This window comes from Colletotrichum acutatum (genome assembly GCF_030867785.1).
Source record: "Colletotrichum acutatum strain CBS 112980 chromosome Unknown BDZ83scaffold_12, whole genome shotgun sequence".
NCBI lineage: Eukaryota > Fungi > Ascomycota > Sordariomycetes > Glomerellales > Glomerellaceae > Colletotrichum > Colletotrichum acutatum.
Window position 1 is genome coordinate 154781 of NW_026849006.1, and position 19016 is coordinate 173796.

The 19016-nt window shown below is 53.7% G+C and overlaps 4 protein-coding genes across 4 annotated transcripts; 3 read left to right on the forward strand and 1 right to left on the reverse strand.

Moving 5' to 3' along the window:
• The first annotated feature begins 4118 nt into the window (after window positions 1-4118).
• On the forward strand, window positions 4119-5140 carry BDZ83DRAFT_48766 (uncharacterized protein). Its single transcript, XM_060503284.1, has 3 exons — window positions 4119-4203; window positions 4252-4770; window positions 4833-5140. The coding sequence occupies exons 2-3, from the start codon at window positions 4329-4331 to the stop codon at window positions 5021-5023; spliced, it is 633 nt and encodes a 210-aa protein (XP_060369312.1). The 5' UTR covers window positions 4119-4203; window positions 4252-4328; the 3' UTR covers window positions 5024-5140.
• A 1771-nt stretch (window positions 5141-6911) lies between these two features.
• BDZ83DRAFT_48870 (uncharacterized protein) lies at window positions 6912-10862 on the forward strand. The gene is made up of 2 exons (XM_060503286.1): window positions 6912-8555; window positions 8613-10862. Exons 1-2 carry the CDS (start codon window positions 7218-7220, stop codon window positions 10830-10832), a joined length of 3558 nt encoding a protein of 1185 aa, XP_060369313.1. The 5' UTR covers window positions 6912-7217; the 3' UTR covers window positions 10833-10862.
• Window positions 10863-12160: 1298 nt separating this feature from the next.
• Window positions 12161-13943, reverse strand: BDZ83DRAFT_568874 (uncharacterized protein; the record flags this gene model as incomplete). The annotated part of the gene is made up of 2 exons (XM_060504127.1): window positions 12161-13760; window positions 13828-13943. The coding sequence occupies 2 exons, from the start codon at window positions 13941-13943 to the stop codon at window positions 12161-12163; spliced, it is 1716 nt and encodes a 571-aa protein (XP_060369314.1).
• A 2211-nt stretch (window positions 13944-16154) lies between these two features.
• Window positions 16155-18278, forward strand: BDZ83DRAFT_568884 (uncharacterized protein; the record flags this gene model as incomplete). The annotated part of the gene is made up of 1 exon (XM_060504128.1): window positions 16155-18278. The coding sequence occupies one exon, from the start codon at window positions 16155-16157 to the stop codon at window positions 18276-18278; it is 2124 nt and encodes a 707-aa protein (XP_060369315.1).
• Window positions 18279-19016: the final 738 nt, after the last annotated feature.

Consider the following 19016-nt stretch of genomic DNA (forward strand, 5'->3'; position numbering starts at 1 on the left):
ATCCTTGACTAGGTATCGTGACAGAAACACAATGATAGCTCGTGGCAGTGTTTCACAAGGTCTTAGTGCGAAGTTAACATCCATACATTTGCTTAAATACTTCGGGTTAATTCCTATGAACATAGACTTCCTTGAATAATAAGATGTCACACTACAAGAACTCCTAGGAGACCTGCCAAGACCACAATCATAGTAAACTTAGCTTCCAGTGTGTGGACTGTAGTATAGCGCCTGTGATGAGCCAGAAGTACCATCAACTCGTCAAAGGCTTCCTGTAGGTGACATACAATGTACGCTTCCTGGGTAACACATGTGAACGAGGGTACATATGGCTAACATCCAGTACCTACTTATTCTTGAGCATCCGCTCTTACCACTTTCGCCGTACTCATCGCCACGTCAGCACACCTCCCTGGCCAAGGTGACAACAAACTTATTGTAATCTTATTAAGATGCATCTGCAAACCCAGAGGCATCATCTGACCCCAGACATATTTCATCTCATTGAAAGGGCACTCCTGGCTCGTCGACATCCTACAGAGATACAACAGACTTTGTTGCAATTCACATCTGTTGACGTGTACCCAGATTTTGAAGAAAATTCCTCAGTCATGCCTCTGTGATAGAAAGCAGGGATCCTCACCCATTCGTTTCCCCCCGCAAACGGAGACCTATAGAATACTTGATGGTCTATGTAATAAAAAGACCATCTACAAGCCGGTGGTGTTGAACATTGCCTCCGCTACGTGGTAATTGACGGACTGGATGTAAAGGAAGACGCGTTTCAACGAAGTCTTGGTTGAGCTTCAGGGTAACATCGGTATAAGTCAAATTGTAAGGGGGAAAGCATGAGAATTCTACGATCGATGTGGCATGCCAGTCTCGTAGTCATCGGGTTGGCAGAGGGTACAGTGCAGGTCGGTACCCCTCGCCCACCCTGAGAGGTGAGCCTATGAGACTCTGGCAGCACTTCAATATTTCATCTACGGATCGTTGCAAAAGTCATGAAGCGGACTACGCTGGGGTCAAGGCTTGTCACGTCATGCTTAAGCCTCTCTAGGTTTCGCAACCCCGTGGGCCGTTCGTAGTGCTAAGCCGCGGACCGTAAACTTGGCCAGCATCGCCAAGCTCGATACCCACCTGGATAGGAACTCTAACGATGGCTTCCCGTGTGGACTGAGCCGCAAGCGGGCAGGAGTCTACGGGGTTGGACTGACGCGGCTAGCTATCAATCGCCATCAGCCAAGTCAAGTATGTCTCCAGACTGTATAAGACAAGTCTCGGTGCCGAAAAGCTTTAACAGAGGGGGAGCATCCCCACCGGAGAAGGCACAACCTCGACCGGACGGACCTCTTGACCGCAGTAAACGATTGCGCAAGTTTCCCTCAACGACATGCCAATGTAACGTACTTGGACCACTCCCCAATGGTGACTCAGCGAGATGACGGAAAGAAAAATCTGTCGAGGTCCATTGTAAACATGGCGAAAGCCAGACCGTGCGGATCGGCTCAGCCCTGCGAAGACGACGCAACCGGAGTCGTCAGCGCGGCCGGTGGTTAAGGTAGCATTCTGCCTCTTTCTCACAGGACCCGAGCTCCGACGGCGGGGACGATGTTGGCCGAGTCGCGCCGGAGTGTGGGGTTGGCACTGCAATGTTGATCCAAGATTGGAATGGTTCCGGGTTCCACGGCCAGCACCACAACGCGGTCCCTGAAAAACAGGAGCCACCCCTTTTGAGTGTGAAAAATGAAAAGGGTCACCCCTTGTTCCCATCCACTTTTGCGGAGTGAGGTGAGGATCCAGAAATGCGGCGCCGCATTGAAAGATTTGGAGATGAAGTGATCGGATGTCAAGTCGGATTTGGGGGCTCATGCCCGGAGCCTCATCAAATGCGGCCAACACGCCACACCGCGTGGTGGTACTTTTTTGAGGCACGACTCGTTGACTTACCTACTATGAGCATCAGACGTCAACTGCTGGTAAGATTCGTTCTAAAAATGTAGGTAGGACGAGATGACGGGCAGCAGAGTTGACCGTCACCGCGGGGAGCATTAGGGGGCGACAACGGACCCAAATATTCGTACTGTAGGACGAAAGGGGTGGCTCAGAAACCCCAAGAATGCCGGGATCGGCGCTAGAACAAGTCGCAAAGATGTGTTTTTTAGATCGACGTATGAGAAAAAAGATTGCGTGGACCGGCAGACTAGGCTCGTAGACGGTGAGATGTGCGTTGTTCTGTCTCGGCCTCTCGGAAGGGCCTAGCTAGCCGTCAGCTGGTGAGAGCACGTTGCCAAATGGCGAGATCTGAACGGGCCGGTTGTCTCCTTCTCTTTGCTTCCCTTTGTGCCTTTTTCGACTCCCAAGAAGGGTGCAAAGGTGGCTGTGCTGGGTCCGGCTGTGAGGGACGAGGCGGGCAAGCGCGGCGGGCAGGTGGGAGGATGAACCGAAAGCGGGTTGATGTATCGCGACCTCGGGCTGGAGTGGACCACTGGAATGGAATGGGTGTGGACTGTGGATGAGATGATGCGTGGGACGGGGCGCAACTGGGGAAGGGAGGCGCCGCGAAGCTATTTTTACCCAAAGCTACTTGTGATTGTTTCTTGGGGTGGTCGTTGGTTGTTGGTTTTTAATGTGGGTGGGACGAAGCCTTCTTTGTGCACTTTGTACGTGTATCCGTAGGGTGCTAGAGTTCGCTTTCCCTTCCTGGGCCGTCCTGCTGGGAAGGCCAAAACCTTGTGTCCGATTGTGTCCGAATTAAGAAGTAGGTAGACTTGTGGGAGTTGCACTGTTGCACACGAGGTCTGACGAGACGCCGCGTATACGGTTTCCCTTTTGGTCGGGCCACCCGCTGGCCTCGACGCCTTTCGTGTTCGATAGCTTGGGCAGGGGGGGGTCAGTGATGAGTGAAAGCCGCCCGGCAAATTGACCGGGCCCGGCCTGTTTGGTCCACGCTGCTGTCGTGGTTGTGATCGTTACTCGACACTGTAATTGCTGTCAGTCAAGAATGGTTGGTCAGGTAGAAGCACCAACGGCAAAGTTGCACTGGACGCTAGCGAATGGCGAACGAGAAAAATGAAGCAGGATGATCCGTGAGTAAAGGGAGGGAGGGTGCAAAGTGCACGTTGCTGCAGGAACTGAGCTGCAAACAGATGCGATGATCGAGAGGGCGTAATCACAATGTTGAGAGACGAGATCCAGGTCAGCAGGATCAGACGGAATAGCAAGATCGGCACCACGTCGTCCAATGGCTGGCGTCAAAGTACGTAAAGGGTGATGTGTATGCAGCATGATACTTCAAGAAGAAAGCCTCGAATCTCATGTGAAAAACCGGATGATGAAAGACGCTGAACAAGCTGCCCTTCAGCCAGGCGCGATGTGTCGTTTAATTCCCATCACGTCACCAGGAGTGCAGGTGCCAACCTTGGATGATGGTGGGAAGGTATCTCAGGCGTTGGATGGCGAACATGTTCCTTCCTAGGCAGAATCTCAGTGCTGGGAACCTGGGAAGGATGAGAAAAGGACGGAAGCCAATTGTACGTACCGTTGATGAGACGGAAGGAACCATCAAGGTCAGACGTGGCAGGACCCGAGCTGACCACCTCTCTGCCTTCCCGCTCAAAATGTACGTCAGGCTTAGAAGAGAAGGCGTCAGATGCAAAGTGGCAGTATCAACCTCCAAATCGATTCACGAGTCACATAGCTGCTTTTCGATTTCCAAAACACCAATTCATTTATCCTCACACATGAATTAAATGACCATGTTCAATTTGACATCAGCTGGGAAGAGACAACCCCGCGGCGCGCCTTACCGCCAGCTCGCCTGCCCTGCCCTGCCAACCAGACAATGGTCTTCAGTCAACAGAGAGACAGTTAGCTTGCTATGGTGAGATCTGGAGTACATGATGTTCTAGAGGGAGAAGAAATACCTGTCTGATCCTCGGCCTGGCATGCTCGGCTTTACAGCACTTTGCCCTCCAATCAAGCAAAGCACAAGCTTGGTTGACCTTGGTTGACACGGTTTGGTTGTTTCTTGATCTTCCCCTCCCCTGACTCTCTCCGACATGGCAGACGGCTAATGGTGATCCAGGTATCCGTAGGCTTGCAGACGCCAATGAGCCATTTGCTTGGGTCCAATAAGCCAAGAGAGCCGCTGTCCGGGGGTCATCCGAGCTCAGTGGCATTAACATTGGGATTGAGGGGAAAGTTTTATGTACATGCCCCGTCACCAGCAGCAACTAAGAATAAGCAAAGTTGTGGAAGAAAGGCGAACATGAACAACAATGTTTACCGTTCTACCTATTCTCCGAGAGTTTGCTCTACATTGAAGCATGAGAATAGCGAAACAAAAACGAGAACAACAGACACACAAAGCACGAGAAAATAGACTCCGTTTCGTACGCCACAAAGCACGCGTCCGCTCGGCAGTCCGGGCATTTCGTTGCAACGGTACGCGACGCCTGAGAAAGGGCACTGGCAGGACCCCGTGTTTCCGGTTTCTCGGGGTCGGGTCCAATCGCAGGTCTGGCTGCAACCCCGAGCTGGGCCAGCGTAGCACCGGACCTCGACCTCTTGACTTTTTGAGAGTCTGGAATCTGCAGGAAAGAAAGAAAAAACCCCGAAGAGTGTGCATCAGCGGACACGCATACACAGCCATTGACACTATTCGTACACAGTACCACAGTATGCGCAAAGACACACAGCGCTCATGTGGCCCGACCCGGTTTCGCTATCGCCTCAACTTATACTACTGGATCCCGTACGGATATGTAGGTACGAATTCAATGCAGCACAGTCCCGTTGTCCCATACGAACTACCCAATTTCACCGATCAGGTGGTACAGATCCAGTTACACCCACACTCTCACCTCAAGAAGGGGAGGCTTTCCAATTCTCGCACACAATCACAGGAGTGCTCCTCCGTATACGAAGTGGAAAGGTAAGGTCTTTCTCCGCCAAAGAAATGGAACCGGGCAAGATGAGTGATGATGATGCGCGAGGGGCGAATAAAATAAAAAGAAAATAAAAAAAAATCAAAGGGCCCATGGCAATTGCATGGCGCTACCTCCACGACTACCGTGGATGCCGGCGCCCAGCTCGCAGTTCCGGGAGTTGAGGGACCAACCACCCCAGGCTAGTCCATGCTGGGCTAATGCAAGAATGAGCCTGCCCTAGGCTTTGCAGGCTTGCAGCTTGGTGAATTGAGATGAGATGAGCCTGAGCTGAGCCGAGCTGGAGGAAGTGAGGGACATGGGGCTTGATGAGATGGAGCAGACGTCTCCCCTTCATTCAGAGAGTCCTTAAAAGTTCTGAGAATGAGAGTCCTGGCTCCTCCGTCTGTCGGGAAATTTCATCTTGGAGCAAGCCCAGCCTCAAACGGCGACACGTCCTCTGTGCCCGCCGGCCCCAGATCTGTCGATCCAAATTGCGATTACTGTACTGTTACATGGCTTTTCTGCCGTTGACCCGTCGTAACTTGTGCTTGCTGCCGCCCCCTTTCCTTACCTACCGTCCGAGGTACTTTACGATGTACTTCTTGGAGACCACCCGACCTCATATGAGTGGTGCCTTTTTCTTTTGGTGTGCACTCTTTCCATCCGTCCAAGTCTGCTGTCTCCGCTCCGCACCCCAAAACGTCATCCCTCAGTCGGATGAGTGACCATCTCCCTGCCTTTACACACCCAGAACGCCACGCAAAGACTGGTCTTGGGGGCCCTCAATACGTGTACCGTGAGATGGAAGGAGGGACCTCGACTCAAGGAGGGAGGGAAGGAGGGATGAAGGTACAGAGGTACATGGAGGAGGAGGTACGTACCGTTTTGGAGGAGGGATGAACGGAGGATGTGAGGTGAGCCAAGTGGGGCATGCCGCATGCACAGTGCTCCAAAGGGACGAAGAACCGCCAACGCCGCTGCTGCGGATTTACCGCGTTGGACCCATCGTAAAAATCAGAGTGACAACCAACCTGGAAGAGACTCTGAAAGAATGGAAGCAGCAGCAGAAGAGAGAGAAAAAGGCACCAGTCGGGCTCCTCTTGTCGCCGCGCCGTGGAAATAGGTAGTGCAAGGTAAGGTACATTACGCAGTACGGAGTATGTCATCCACATCCGTCGCCCATCAATGGTCAGACTTCCCCAGAAAGAGAGAAGGAAAGAGAAGAAAAAGAGACTTGAAGAGAGGTACTTTCCACCTTCCCTACTCCGTATGAATAAGGTAAGGTACCTCAGAAGTCAGAACGCCTTACGTACCCTGTCCCTCCCAGCACCGTTTTCTCTCCTAGCTTTGGCCCTGCGCTCTTATTCTGTTTTCCTCACCTCACCAACTTACGTACTCTTCACTTTCAACCGACTCTGCTAAACACGTAACGGCCCCGTTTCCCATCCACCGCCAGCACCAACGGCTGAGGAAAAAGCGCAGCACTTGCACAGCACAACGCGCCATCCCGAGCAAAGCCTCACACGGGCAGACACATCCGTACAGACAGACAGACAACTGGATCTAACCTGACCTGACCTGACCTGACTTGGCCAGCACCAGGTAAACCTCCACTCCCTCGACACCCCTCCCCTCGTCAACCCGAGCCCGTCGTCCCCTCTTCTCGCCCTCATCCTCGTCGTCCTGAAGTCTCTCTTCCTGGTCCCGTCCTGGCCTGTCTTGCCATACCTTTCCGTACCTTACCGACCTTAACTCGCTCGCTCTGTGTATCCGCACCATCCCAGAAACTTTCTTTCCAGGGATCCGGTGTCTTGTGTCTTACCTCTTACACTAGACCCGAGCAATGTTCATGGTCTAGGTAGCTCGTACATGGATGGGCTTGTGCACGCCATTCCATTCCATATTCCCACTCTTCTCTCTACGTCTCTCACAAGGAACTAGGTCTCAGTCCCGCAGTCGCCGTCTCTTGGCTTGTTCTCCCGCCCTTTGTTTGTATTCATAATAGCCGCCTCCGCCCGCCGTTCCCTCCTGCTACCTGGAAGTCTGCTTTGCTATTTCTGGTCTGGACTGAACTGTTTGTTTCCATTCCTGCTGCTTGCGCAAAGAAACGGGAGGAAAAAAAAAAAGACTAGTTAGTTGTTGGTTGCGAGATCGCTCCTTCAGCTCCTACCTTACTGTACTACCACCACACGTTTCTCCTACTTGCGCCGCAGCGAGGTGACATTCACGCCAGATCCAGACAAGGACTAGACTTAGCAAGACTGAAAGACGGCTCGGCTGCAAATCATGCCCAGCATGACGTCGAGTAAGTTGTCGGTCTCTCGCGCCTCTCTTAAGTCTTCTTTAAGCCATTTCTCCTTCTCTTCTTCACAAGTCAACCTCACCAACCCCGTCTCGCCCAAATCACGCCGCGAAAGGCATCACAGCGTATCCGAGCCTGTACACGACCAAGCTACCCACGGAGACGCCGCCGTCGTCAACGCCAACGGTTACACGTCCTCCCGCCCGCAGCGTCCCGCATCCCCGAAACGATCACAGACTGATACTACCGTCAACTCGCCAACGACAGCTGCGAAAATCAATGCCGGAACCTTGAACGTGACGCTTGAAGAGAAGGAGAAGCCCTCCGAGCCAGTGCTCGCTCCCACTCGACCTCCCAACAACAGAAAGTCCCGATCTTGGGGCAACCGTCTGTCTGCTCTGTTTCCCTCGCTCATCATCCAACCCACAGATCAGCCTCAGACTCAATCACCGCCTGCCCAGCCTCAGCTGCAGCAACAACACCAAGTACCGATTCACCGCAAGCCGCTCCCCGACGACACTCCTCCTGCCTCGTCTCCATCCGACAGCGCGCCCTCCTACCACACGGCTGAGCATCCCACCGTGAGACCTGTGACGAGCTCCGGCCTGGGTCTCGGAATTGCTCCTGCGGCATCTGAATCCCTCGACCCACCTCCTCCGGCTGCTCCCTCTGATGCACCGCCTCCTATTCCTAGAAAAATCGCCCCCGCACCTCTAGACTCTTCGATAATATCATCCCCCGCTGCCGATCAGCCTCTGGTCTCTCCTCCTCAACCTCCAACACCTACGACACCAAACATGGCCGCACCGTTGCCGCCTTCTGAGGCGCCTCCGCCAATTCCCGCCAAGCTGCGCAAGGAGAAGAACTTGCCAACGCCTCCTGCAGTATCACACACCAATGATGCTCCTTCGCCCAGAGCTGTTTCTCACCCAGAGGCGACCTCACCCGCGAAACTGAAGAAGGAAAACGCCGCCGAGCCTAGGAAGCGAAGCAGCTCCTTCCTCGAAAACCGAAAATCCGCATTCCCTATGCTGGGCGTTCGCGCGCCTTCGCCAGATGCACGGGGCAGAAGCACCTCTGCACACCCACCCGGAGCCAGAACCGACACTGGAAGCTCACACCACACCGGGTCGAACGAGAGCCACAGCCCGACCCGCGATGAGAGACGTGGACGCTTGCGCAGATCTTGGCTGCCAGGTGGCGGCAGATCAAGGTCGAACTCGCACGACGTTTCCGCGGCCGTGAAGAACTCACAGGCATGGGTCTTGTCGCCTGACACGCCTGGCGAATACAACACTTCGTTCTTGCTGAATGCTGAAAAGGTAAGCTTCCTGCCACGTACCGCAGCACATCGGACGGAGAGACTAATTCACTTGCAGGTCCCGGAATTGTGGAACGAAAACGGCAATGTCTACGTTTACCTCCAACCCAGAAGCAGCAATGCTGGACCTTCCTTCAAGGTTCCAAGCTTCTCCATCATCAACTCGGTCATCTTTAACGAGCTCATTCAAGCTGAAATGTCCTCACCATCGGGACGGAGCCGGGGTAGGAGTTTCGGGGGTAGTCTGTCCGTCGACGATGCGCTTGTTCGGGCGACCATTTCTGGGTCCGGCTCGCCTCCTGCAGAAGACCCAGAGAGCCCTGGCGAAGGCGAATTGAAGTTGTATCTGCCGGCGACGCCCCCACAATACACGCAACCCGGAAATGGTCTCGCCGCGCCGGGACCACAGCTCCGTGCCGAAGTCGACCGCGCAATCGCAATTCGCAACCTCTTTGCATTCTTGACCGGCCAGCCTCTGGTGGCCACTAAGGCGCATCCTACCACCTTTGCCGCCTTCCTGCAGATCTCCAAGTTGCTGAAGGAGTACGGCTTCACCAACGCGGATGGGCAGTCTTTCGGCGAGGCTGTCGACCTCAGCTTCGGTTTCTTCATGGAACAATTGTCGCTCGCAGATGTTCGTCACAGCCGCGAGAAGACGCTCGAGTCATTGATTCTGGGTGAGAGCATGAAATCAATGGACTTGTACAACGAGGCTTTCGCGCACGCCGTCGGCAAGTACACCGCCATCCTCGACTTGAACTCTCCTCTATTCGAGCAGGTATCACTGTACACCAGACAACGACTGGAGCGCGCACATCTGGATCTCGTCAACCGCCAACACAATGTCAACATTAGACTGGAGCGGTTCGAGTTCCCCTCATTATTCGCAGGTATCGCCAGCTCTACGTCAGACCCTGGACTCAAGGCTGTCCGCTTCAAGGTGTGGGAGAAGTATTTCAACAAGATGAAGCAGTTCGTCATGGGGTACTACAAGACCAACTTTGGTGCCTGGCCCCCCAAGGCTAGCAGCAAGAAGAACCCATTCTCTGAGAGTGGTCTCAACCGTTTGGTGTTGAAGGCGCTCTACTCTGACATGACCGCGCTTTACGATCTTCTGGTTGATCGCGAAAACATCACCACCAGAGTGATGGATGGAAATACTGATGAAGATTCTGCCAAATCCACGGATCCTCTCTCAATCGTTAATCTGCGCAAGATGCTCACCGAATTCGACAACTCTACGCCTCCCGTACTGCCCCCGATTCCATTCGATGTTCCCAAGTTGCCCACAATGACGTCCATTCTCGCTACTTACGATAACCTGTCAGTCAAGGAGCAAGCCAAGTTTGACAGAAAGATCAAGGAGCACGAGTTGACGCTGGTCATTCAAAAGGCGTACAATTGGGACGCCAACAGCGTGAACATTCCCTTCCTCATGGAGTTCAAGGAGTTTGAGCAGCATGAGGCAAAGGGAAAGAACGCGGCAGACCTTGCTGATCAGCGCATCGGCTACTGGCTCTTCCTCTACGTCGTCATCCAGTCGCTGCCCATGCTCGTGGTCGACGCGCCGAACCTCAAGTTCAACGAGGGCGTCGAGTACTTCCTCTGTGAGCCGCCTATGGGTAACCTCCCTTGGGTCGAGGATGCTCGCCAGGTTCGCAAGATGTGGTACGAAGTCTCTGGCGGTAATGGCTATGTCGAGCTCTCGGCCGACAGTGTGCTGTTCAGTGTGGAGGCTGTCTACCACCGCAGCCACTGCTGGCTCGCGGCCAAGGAGTGGGAAGGACTGTCCGGCGCGGACGCCCCACCCCCACAAGACGCTGGCATGTCTCCTCTGGAACCGCCCCGGCCTGTTTTCCCTGGTCCGGATGGTATCGTCGGCAGCCCCCCGGCCCTCGGAACAAGTGGCACCCCGCCCACACCTGGGTCTCCACAGTCCCATCTCCGGCCGCGTAATGCTTCGCCAGGCGGACGTCAGCTTGGCAGCCGCAATGCCGCGCACCGTTCCAGCATGATCTTCGGCCTCGAACCCGTTCCGTTTGATGAGGGTCTGCCTGGCGACCGCAACTCGCGCGTCGGCAGCGCGCGAAGCAGCTCGGCCGGTTCCCGTCCTCTGAGCATGGTTATGCCGCGCTCACCCTCTGCCACAAACTTGCGCAACATGTCTGTTGACCACACCCACGATCCCGCCACGTCTACCATGACCTTTGACGACATTCTCGGAGGCGGAGGCGAGGATAAGAAGACGACCAAGAAGAAGAAGGGCAAGTTCTTCTAAGCGATTTGCTACTTGCCTTGAGGTCTTTCATGCCCGGTATATGGGATGAGAGACCTGTATTTATACCCTCATAATACTGTGTGCGTATGCGTTTGGTTGGGCAACATTTTCTTGGCCTTCACGCACGGTCGATACCTGCGTTTCCACCAAGCTATTGCAGGTGCTTGTTGATTTGAATCTGGATAAAAAGAAAAGGAGAACACAGCGGCATTTACGATTACGTCCATTTAGGGGAGACTTGGTTGTTGATTTTCTCAAGAGGCTTTCAGCATCAGAAAAAAAGCAGTTTTGTGTAATTTGCGTTGGTTGCTTCATGGACATGACACCCCCCTGAAAAAAAGAGCATCTTTCATATTTGGAGATTAGCGGCCTCGACAGGATAATGGCAACCCCCCTTTTTTCATAGATCGATAATGATATCTGCCTCGGTGGATAGAGGCGTGGAGGAGGGTTATGAATAAAAAGTCTTTTGACCAAGTCACGTCCTGCAGTTTATGATGTAGTGTTCTTCGATAGAATCGATAGGAGCTCGTGGCTGTGATGTATACCACTCGAGCGAGGCTGGCTGGCTGACTGAGGCTCGTAACGAGCGCTGGAGGACTGACGGCGTGCCTGATACGTAGGTCTCTTGTATAAATATTGTGTGACTGCAATTGGAGATGTTTATTCTAGCAGCAGCAACGTGGCTCGGAAGCCCGTTCTGGCAACCACTCGGGAGTGAGAGTGGACGTGGGGGACCACAATGCAAATGGGCATTGGCCCGACTGTTTGTTGACTGTGAAGTCCTCCATCTCTACAAGAGACTTCATCTCTCTTCGGCCAGCGGGTTTATCTTACGGGTGTTCTGGTTAGAATAAGCGCCGCATTGGAAATGGAGACAAAGGGGATTCGTGATGTGGACAGAGTCGGCCTATGTCCCCTTCGTTGTGATAGGATGCCTACCACTTGCTATACACCTTCTGCGACTTGAGTATGGCACCCTATTGCCTGAGAGCCTTTCATGAAAGCCTGGCAAAAGGTAGATCACGAGACTGTGCTATATCTTACTTAGTAGCATGGGTTGCTGGTATTTATACGACTTTGCATTCGGCGTCTTTGCCCAGGATGGAGATTTCAGTCGGCATCCCACGCGACTATTTCGCCCTCCCTGCTTTCACAAGCCGGGAATGAGTTGTCAGAAATAATGTGAACCCATCTTCTGTAGGCAGGTATCACTTACTCGCTGTAAAACCTTTAAAAATATCAATACCGGTTAAAATCTGGCTGCCATGGCATCACAATCTCATACATGGCGCATCAACATTCATTTGACTCATTTATTACCCCCCTCAAGGGAGATTGATCCTGTACTTCAACTCATCCGGGCTCACGCTCGTAGGATCCTCCACCTGCTTAATCCACACCACAGACTTATCCTCATACACAACCTCGACATCAAACATGTGCTGCGACTCCCGCTCGCCAACCTGTTTCACGATAGTCTGGTTGGCCTCCTTGTAGCTCTCCAGCATGCTCAGCCACGTCTGCGTGTCCCACAGCCCGTCGCGGCGCGGGTACTCCCGGAACAGCCTCATCGCGTCGGCCCGCACCGTCTCGTCCATGCAGAGCATCGTCGCCGCGCCGAGGGGCCAGGTCGGGCTGTTGCTGTCCATTGTGAACATCTCGCCCGAGGCGTTGAGCAGGCGCTGCTGGAGCTCGAGGAACTCTTTGCTCAGGTCGACATAGAGCCGGAAGCTGGGCGTCATGGCCGCCAGCTCGTCCGTGTCGCAGTAGTTTGCCGTCCGGATCGGGATCGAGAGGTAGGTGGAGTGGATGCGCAGGCCCAGGACCTTGAGGTACTCTCTCGTATCGCACTTTGCTTCTTCTCCTTCTCCTTTCGCCTGCTTCTCCTTCTTCTCCTGCGCTGCTTCGAGGAGGGGCGAGAAGCGCGCGCGCCAGGCTTGGACGTAGCGGTCGTGCGCTTTTACTTGCTCCGGGTTGATGGGCAGGCTGACGTTGGGCGGGAACGACGGCGCCTTGTTGCCCGTGCCCTCGACGCGGAAGCCGATGATGAGGGGCGCGTGGTGGATGACGTGGTGCTGGGTGACCTCCCACCAGCGGTGCGCCTCGTCGAGCGAGTCGAAAGTGTCCGGCATCTCGTCGACGGCGTAGCGCGAGGTACCTTGGCCGCGGCAGCACCAGGGGACCTGCTTCTCCGTCTCCTTTGGGTGGTCGCCGTTGTGGCTCCACGACTGGAGCGTCAGGCGCTGGAAGTTTGTGGCGATGGCGTCGACTAAGGGGTCGCGGCGGGATGCCTGTTTCGTCGTCTTCATCTTCCTCGACCGGCGCTTCTCGTACTGGTCGAGGATGTTGTAGCCGTGGTTGAGGTGCGTTAACGCGGACCTCCTGTCGCCGTGGAGGGCCTCGAACATGACGAAGAGCAGACATGTCATGAGGACGCTGGGGAAGGTCTCCTCAGTGGGCGGGGATTTGACGGTCAGCTGCAGCGCGCGGTTGTAGTACTCGAGCGCGTCGGCGAAGTAGGGGCCTCTACCCGTGAGACGCTCCTCGCGGGTGCCGCTGCCAAGGGCGGCAGCGCCGATGGCGAAGGCGGCGTTGCGGACGGCCAGGTCGGAGCGGGCTATCTGCGGGATGGTCTCGGTGATGAGCTGGGAGGGGAAGACGAGGGTGTCCGCGGCGAAGGAGAGCCATTGGTCAAAATGGTCCTTTTGGAGCTGTGTTGTGAAGACGAGGCTCTGGTAGCTCGGCTCGACGGAGAAGGGGGAGGAGCCGCCCTTGGGGCTGGTGATTGCGACGAGCTGTTTTGATGCTGCGCCGGGAGAGGAGGAGGCGTTTGGCGATTTGGGTTTGTACCCCTCACATTCCACCCGCCGCTTGAGACAATTTTGACATGATGGCTTTGTCTCGTCACATTTTATCCTGCGCCGTCTGGACGAGAGTGTTAGTGCGTTAAGAAGAGATGGGAATCCGATTTGATGTGCGTAAGATGACTTACTTGCATGTGACGCATCCCGTCCGGACTTTGGGCTTACTAGCCCTGGTGGTAGGCCCAGAGTTGTGAGGCCAGTTCTCGAGCGCAAAGGTGAGAATCTGGGGACCGGGAGAGGGCATCAGGGCCGGAGTTTTGTTGGACCTTTGTTGTAAGTAAGAGGCTGAGGGGTGAGAAGACAAAAGTGCCTCCAAGGAAGGGATTATTGGGGTTTCCGGGTACTCGGGTCTCGGAGATTGTGTGTTTCCCGCTATATTGTCTTTGTATAGATGCGAGGTCGCCGAGTTGTAGTCTCTCGCATTTCCAGAATTGGAACACTTGGCGGGCAGCAGCAGTGGTTATTACACAAGATTGATGTTGCTGTACTTCTCCTTTCTCTCTTTGTTGTAACCTTGTAAGCGCTCGAAGGAACGATGTATTATTGCTGCCTAAAAACGCTTTTACATCATCCGTAATAACCCTGGTCTATCTCTTATGAGGAACGGGCAGAAAAAGAAGAAGAAGAGAAGAAGAAGAAGGTAGGGTGAATCCTTCTGCAAGTCAAAAATTTGAAAGTTGGTCTTGTCAGGCAAGTTGACAGATTGGGAAATTGACAGGAAGGGGGGTTCGTGGAGGATTAATCGTGGGGCGTTATCTCCAAGCTATGAAGTCAAAACGAAGTGAGGAGAACTCGACCAGAAGGAAATCGAGGAATTGGAAACATCGGGAAATGCGCACCGCCACCCGTTAGCACGAGTTGGCGGCATGGCACGCATGGGTGCCAGGAGTTCAGACCCCTTGACTGAGTGCAACATGGGGGGGCTGTTTGGTTGTCGAAGTCAATCAAAAGCCGCCCTGGTTCGGGGGGGTTGAGCCAGGCAGCAGTGAATCGTGAATCGATGACGGCTAGATCACGGCATCATAATCATTACATAACATTCGGTTCAAGCTATCGATGAGTTCAACTTTCTCTAAGCGCTGGCTGGGCATTTGTAGAAACGATCCTATTGAAAGCTTCGAAACCTTTTGGGGGCCGTGGCTGTGTTGCACATGTTCCTGACTGCGCCGCCGTTGAAAGACGTGGTCTGGCAAGGTCTAGAACTACTAAGGTAGCTAAGGTAAGGTCGGCAAACGTTGATCGGATAACTACGCCGCCCCGCGTGGGTGTCAGATCGCTGGGTGTCTGTGTGACACGTTCAACGTGCAAGTTGCCGCGCGCGGATGGGGGAAAAGAAGATGAAGGGGGAGGGGCAGCCCCCCGGCCGTCCACGGTCCCAGGCTGTCCCCAGCGAGCTCCATAACGTCGCCGACTCGGTGACCAGAAACCCTCGTCGGTAGGTTTAACTGGACAGCTCCGGCTCCGAAGGGTGGACGAGGAACGGAAGCTAACAGCCCTGTGGGATTTCCAACCGTTACGGATACAGGGCTGTGGGCTGGTCCTTGGTCGATGGTGTGCTTCCTCATTGGAGGGGGAGTGGGTATGCGGTCATCTTAAACCACCCGAAGGATTCTGAACCTTTTTCTTCCTCTTCATGAGAAACCTATCACAACCGCAAGGTTTAAGGCTGAAAGGAAGGGCTTGAACTCGATTCCATGCCCCTTGCCCCGAGGAATATGCCCCCTTTGAGACAGTCGGGTAATCAACGGCCTGGCCGTACTTCGTTCAGCACCAACTTGGAATGGGTTGGGCTTGTTCGATGTCGGTTGATCATTGGGCTCCTCCCGAAACTTAGTGTCATTCGATGTTGAACAGCCCATGTCCTCGACTCTTGATGCCATTGAGCCACATTTCATGCTCATTCTTCGAACTAGCTTTGCGATAAGGATCCAAACGGTTGCCGTCATTTCCATCATTCAGTGGTGAAAAGTCGGGGAGAAGCCTGGAGTCTGCGGTAATAGGTTTTTGCACCAATGAACCAGTGTGCACCGTGGATAGCGGCCACGTCTGAAGATTCCTCGTGACCCTGGTCGTTGTTGATCCTAAATGATGTGGACCTTTGTAAATCAAGAACGTCCAGTCTTTCAGGCAGATAAAGTCGAAGATTCCTACCCTAGCCCAGAGCTGTCCCGAATACACAGATCGGTCCGTCGAAGAAGGCATGGGTGTGCGGGGTACGAAGCGTGACGGGACCTATCTAGTGAAGGGGAATATGTGTTTTTCCGACAACGGGAGAACCTCCAGTTCATCGCCAGTTGGGCACTAATCAGAAGCAAAGAACTCGTGGATGATCTAGGCATCGCATGTCGACCGTCACATCGCTTTGGAAGATCCAGCTGTCGATGGAAGAGTGACTTCGTACTGCGAAAGCTGCCAAGTCCAGTTATCTTCTCAGTCATACCATTGAATGCCTAACATGCAACGACAACAGGACAATGAGGCCACGGACCTACATAATGATCTTGTTCGAAAGTACAAGAGACATGGCGCTGTCATCGATGAAATCTGGCGAGAGTTTGGTGCAGGCCAGCGTGCGAAGTGTGTGAAGGCCGGAGCAATGGAGGGTGTCTTGCTCAGACACTCGGGGGACACTACTCTGGGCGATACCTACAAGATCATTCCCGAATGGAATTTGCGCGACTTAACCGAACGGCCTGAACATTTTCTTAGCATGCTAGAGCACCGCATCGAGAAAACGCCTATGGAGCAGTACTGTTACGGGCTTAACGGTGGTAAGGGTGATGCCGATATTATTCAGGAGAGCATGCGGACACAGGGTTTACGTTCGCCTGCATCTGACAAGGACTGGTACATGCTGTTTTCCGACGGGGAATGGTACGGTTGTAGTGTTTATCTGCCCGAAAAAGACGAGAAATCGTTGGGTGGGCTTGTCCCGGCCGTCAGAGCGGGACTTGTACCACCAAAAGAAATCGGCCAGCTGGTCTTACAACGTCAAGTCAACTTGCTACGTTCACTCAACATCCTCATTGACGATATCTTGGAGCAGGGCTCGAAGACGCGGAGTAAGGCCCAGCGCCCCAAGAAGCCAGAGGAAACAACCACTGCGGCATTCGCAAAATTGAGCATTTCACAATCACCCGCCAAGCTTTCTCTAGCCGACCTCGTCAACGCTGCCTGCGATCAGGCGGCTTCACTCAAGGAACGCCTAGAGCTCTGCTCGGAACCGGTTGTTCTTGCACACGACGTCAGTTGCTTGTTCTTCAGCCGGCCAGAGATCCTCTCAGACGAGAAAGGACGTCGTTTGCCGGTGGTTTCCGACAAGTATATCAGTGCCAGCGTTTTCGACGCTGTTCACAACACCGTCAAGGCAGCTGTCCTGTGGAATTATATTCATCAGCTCCTCAAGCGTTTCGAAAGCTTGAACCAAGAAAAAGTCTACAGGACTATCCTGCTACAGGAGATAGCCAACGCCGCCCAGCTCGCCTATATCTCCGCCCAAGCCTTATTCAAGCGGCATATTCAGTCGCATTCTGGCAGCAAGTGGTACAAGCGGATGTCCAATGCGTATGACAGTGTTGGTAACGCGCGCGTGACGCTCAAAGGCAATCCAGGCGACTTGACACGAAGCGATCCTCAACTTCACTACATGCTCCGTCTCTGTCACCCTGATACCACTGCTGCTAAGGCCGTCGAATGGCTGAAGAAGTTGGGTGATCTTCATCAAGCTCATCCCGAAGAGCGAGAGAAACTGGTCGAGAGCGAGTTCGAGTCTCTTTGTGACCTGGCCACCACCGTCGCCTTCATCCAAGATGTAACCAGTACAATCTCGACGCCAGCTCCATCCCGCAAAAAGGGGCAGTTGTTCGTCTCCAGGTCCCAAGAGCTGGAGAAAGAATTGAACGAGCTCAAGACCGGAATTGATCTGAGGGACTTTGCCGTCCCCATCGACAACCTTCTAGAGCCGGGGATGACCGCCGAAGCTCTAGAGAACCTCAACCAGTTTATGGTTGACAATGCCGGTGCCAATCTCGGTGTGCTTTACGAAGATCTTGTTTTCGAATGCTTCTCTGACCTTGAGAATCAGTATGAACAGTACAAGGTCAAGATCGGCCAAGGCCTAAAGGAGTGGACGCCCCTTCCCGTGCCTGCCCCCGAGCCGCGAGAAACCTTGGTGGAGCAGCGAAAGCAGAAGGAAAAGACTCGTCCGACTCACGCGTCTGCCTTTGAGGTCGGTCCTCAGGCAAATGTGTCGACTGCAGAGCCGGTCGTCGAGAAACAGACGTTCAAAGTCTCACCAGCGACTGCCGAGGTATTTAACGCCCTCTTCAAGAAGTCAGAGTCCCGAGGTACGGTGAACTGGACGGCCTTTGAAGGCGCCATGGCCGAGCTCGGGTTTTCGGTTCTGCCCAAGTACGGCTCGGTTTTCACTTTCATCCCACCCAATAGTATGGCAGTAAAGAGGCCGTTCACCATCCACCGACCTCACAAGTCTCAGATTGAAGGTTACATGACGTTGGTGTACTCTCGGCGGCTCGCGAGGGCGTATGGATGGGATGAGAAGACGTTTTCAGTTGCGTGAAACTGGCTGAGCTGGGTTTGGCGTTTAAGAAACGACGTAATTGCTTATCTGGTATTATAACATTGGGGAGCTGGGATCGATAGGATGCTGCCTCTGGGATGATCCGGGTTACCAGAAGGGATTGGGTGATTGGTAGCAGGTCAGATGAAGGTCGAAAAAGCCAAGGGGTGCTGATCCTGTGGTTTCCAACACTCAATGTTCAAGTTTGCCAGACTTTGCTTAACATCATTTCCCTTCTGGCCGTTGCGAGTATGTTGCCTTCTGGATTTTGAAAATCGCTTCATGTTCTACTTTAACCCGCCTCAGAATCAGCTGACAGCCCGACTCGTAAACGTAGCAGAGCGATCGAGTCTTCATAAGCGCAGGCTTTCATCTTTAGATGTCGTTCCAGCAGTGGATGGATCGATTGATCCTCGCCTTGTCACCTGTCGGCATTACATCGTTGTTGATGTTCGACTAATCTACCAATCAATGGTCGGTGACGTCAATTGAGATATGGGTGAAGTCGAGCGTCACGTGCAATAATGCTCTAAGATTGGTATAGCGCTAGCGGGCCGCTCATGTAAAGTGGGCCTTATGGCCTGTGCGACCAAGCCCGCGTGTGGGGTACACGTCTAGCGCCGAGCGCCGATATCACCGAGCCGCCTCCTTCGGATTTCCGATGCGCACAATGAAATTTCATCCAATTTAGAAATTCAAGCCAAATGGAACAATATTTGACGTGTTGGTTGCGGCCGG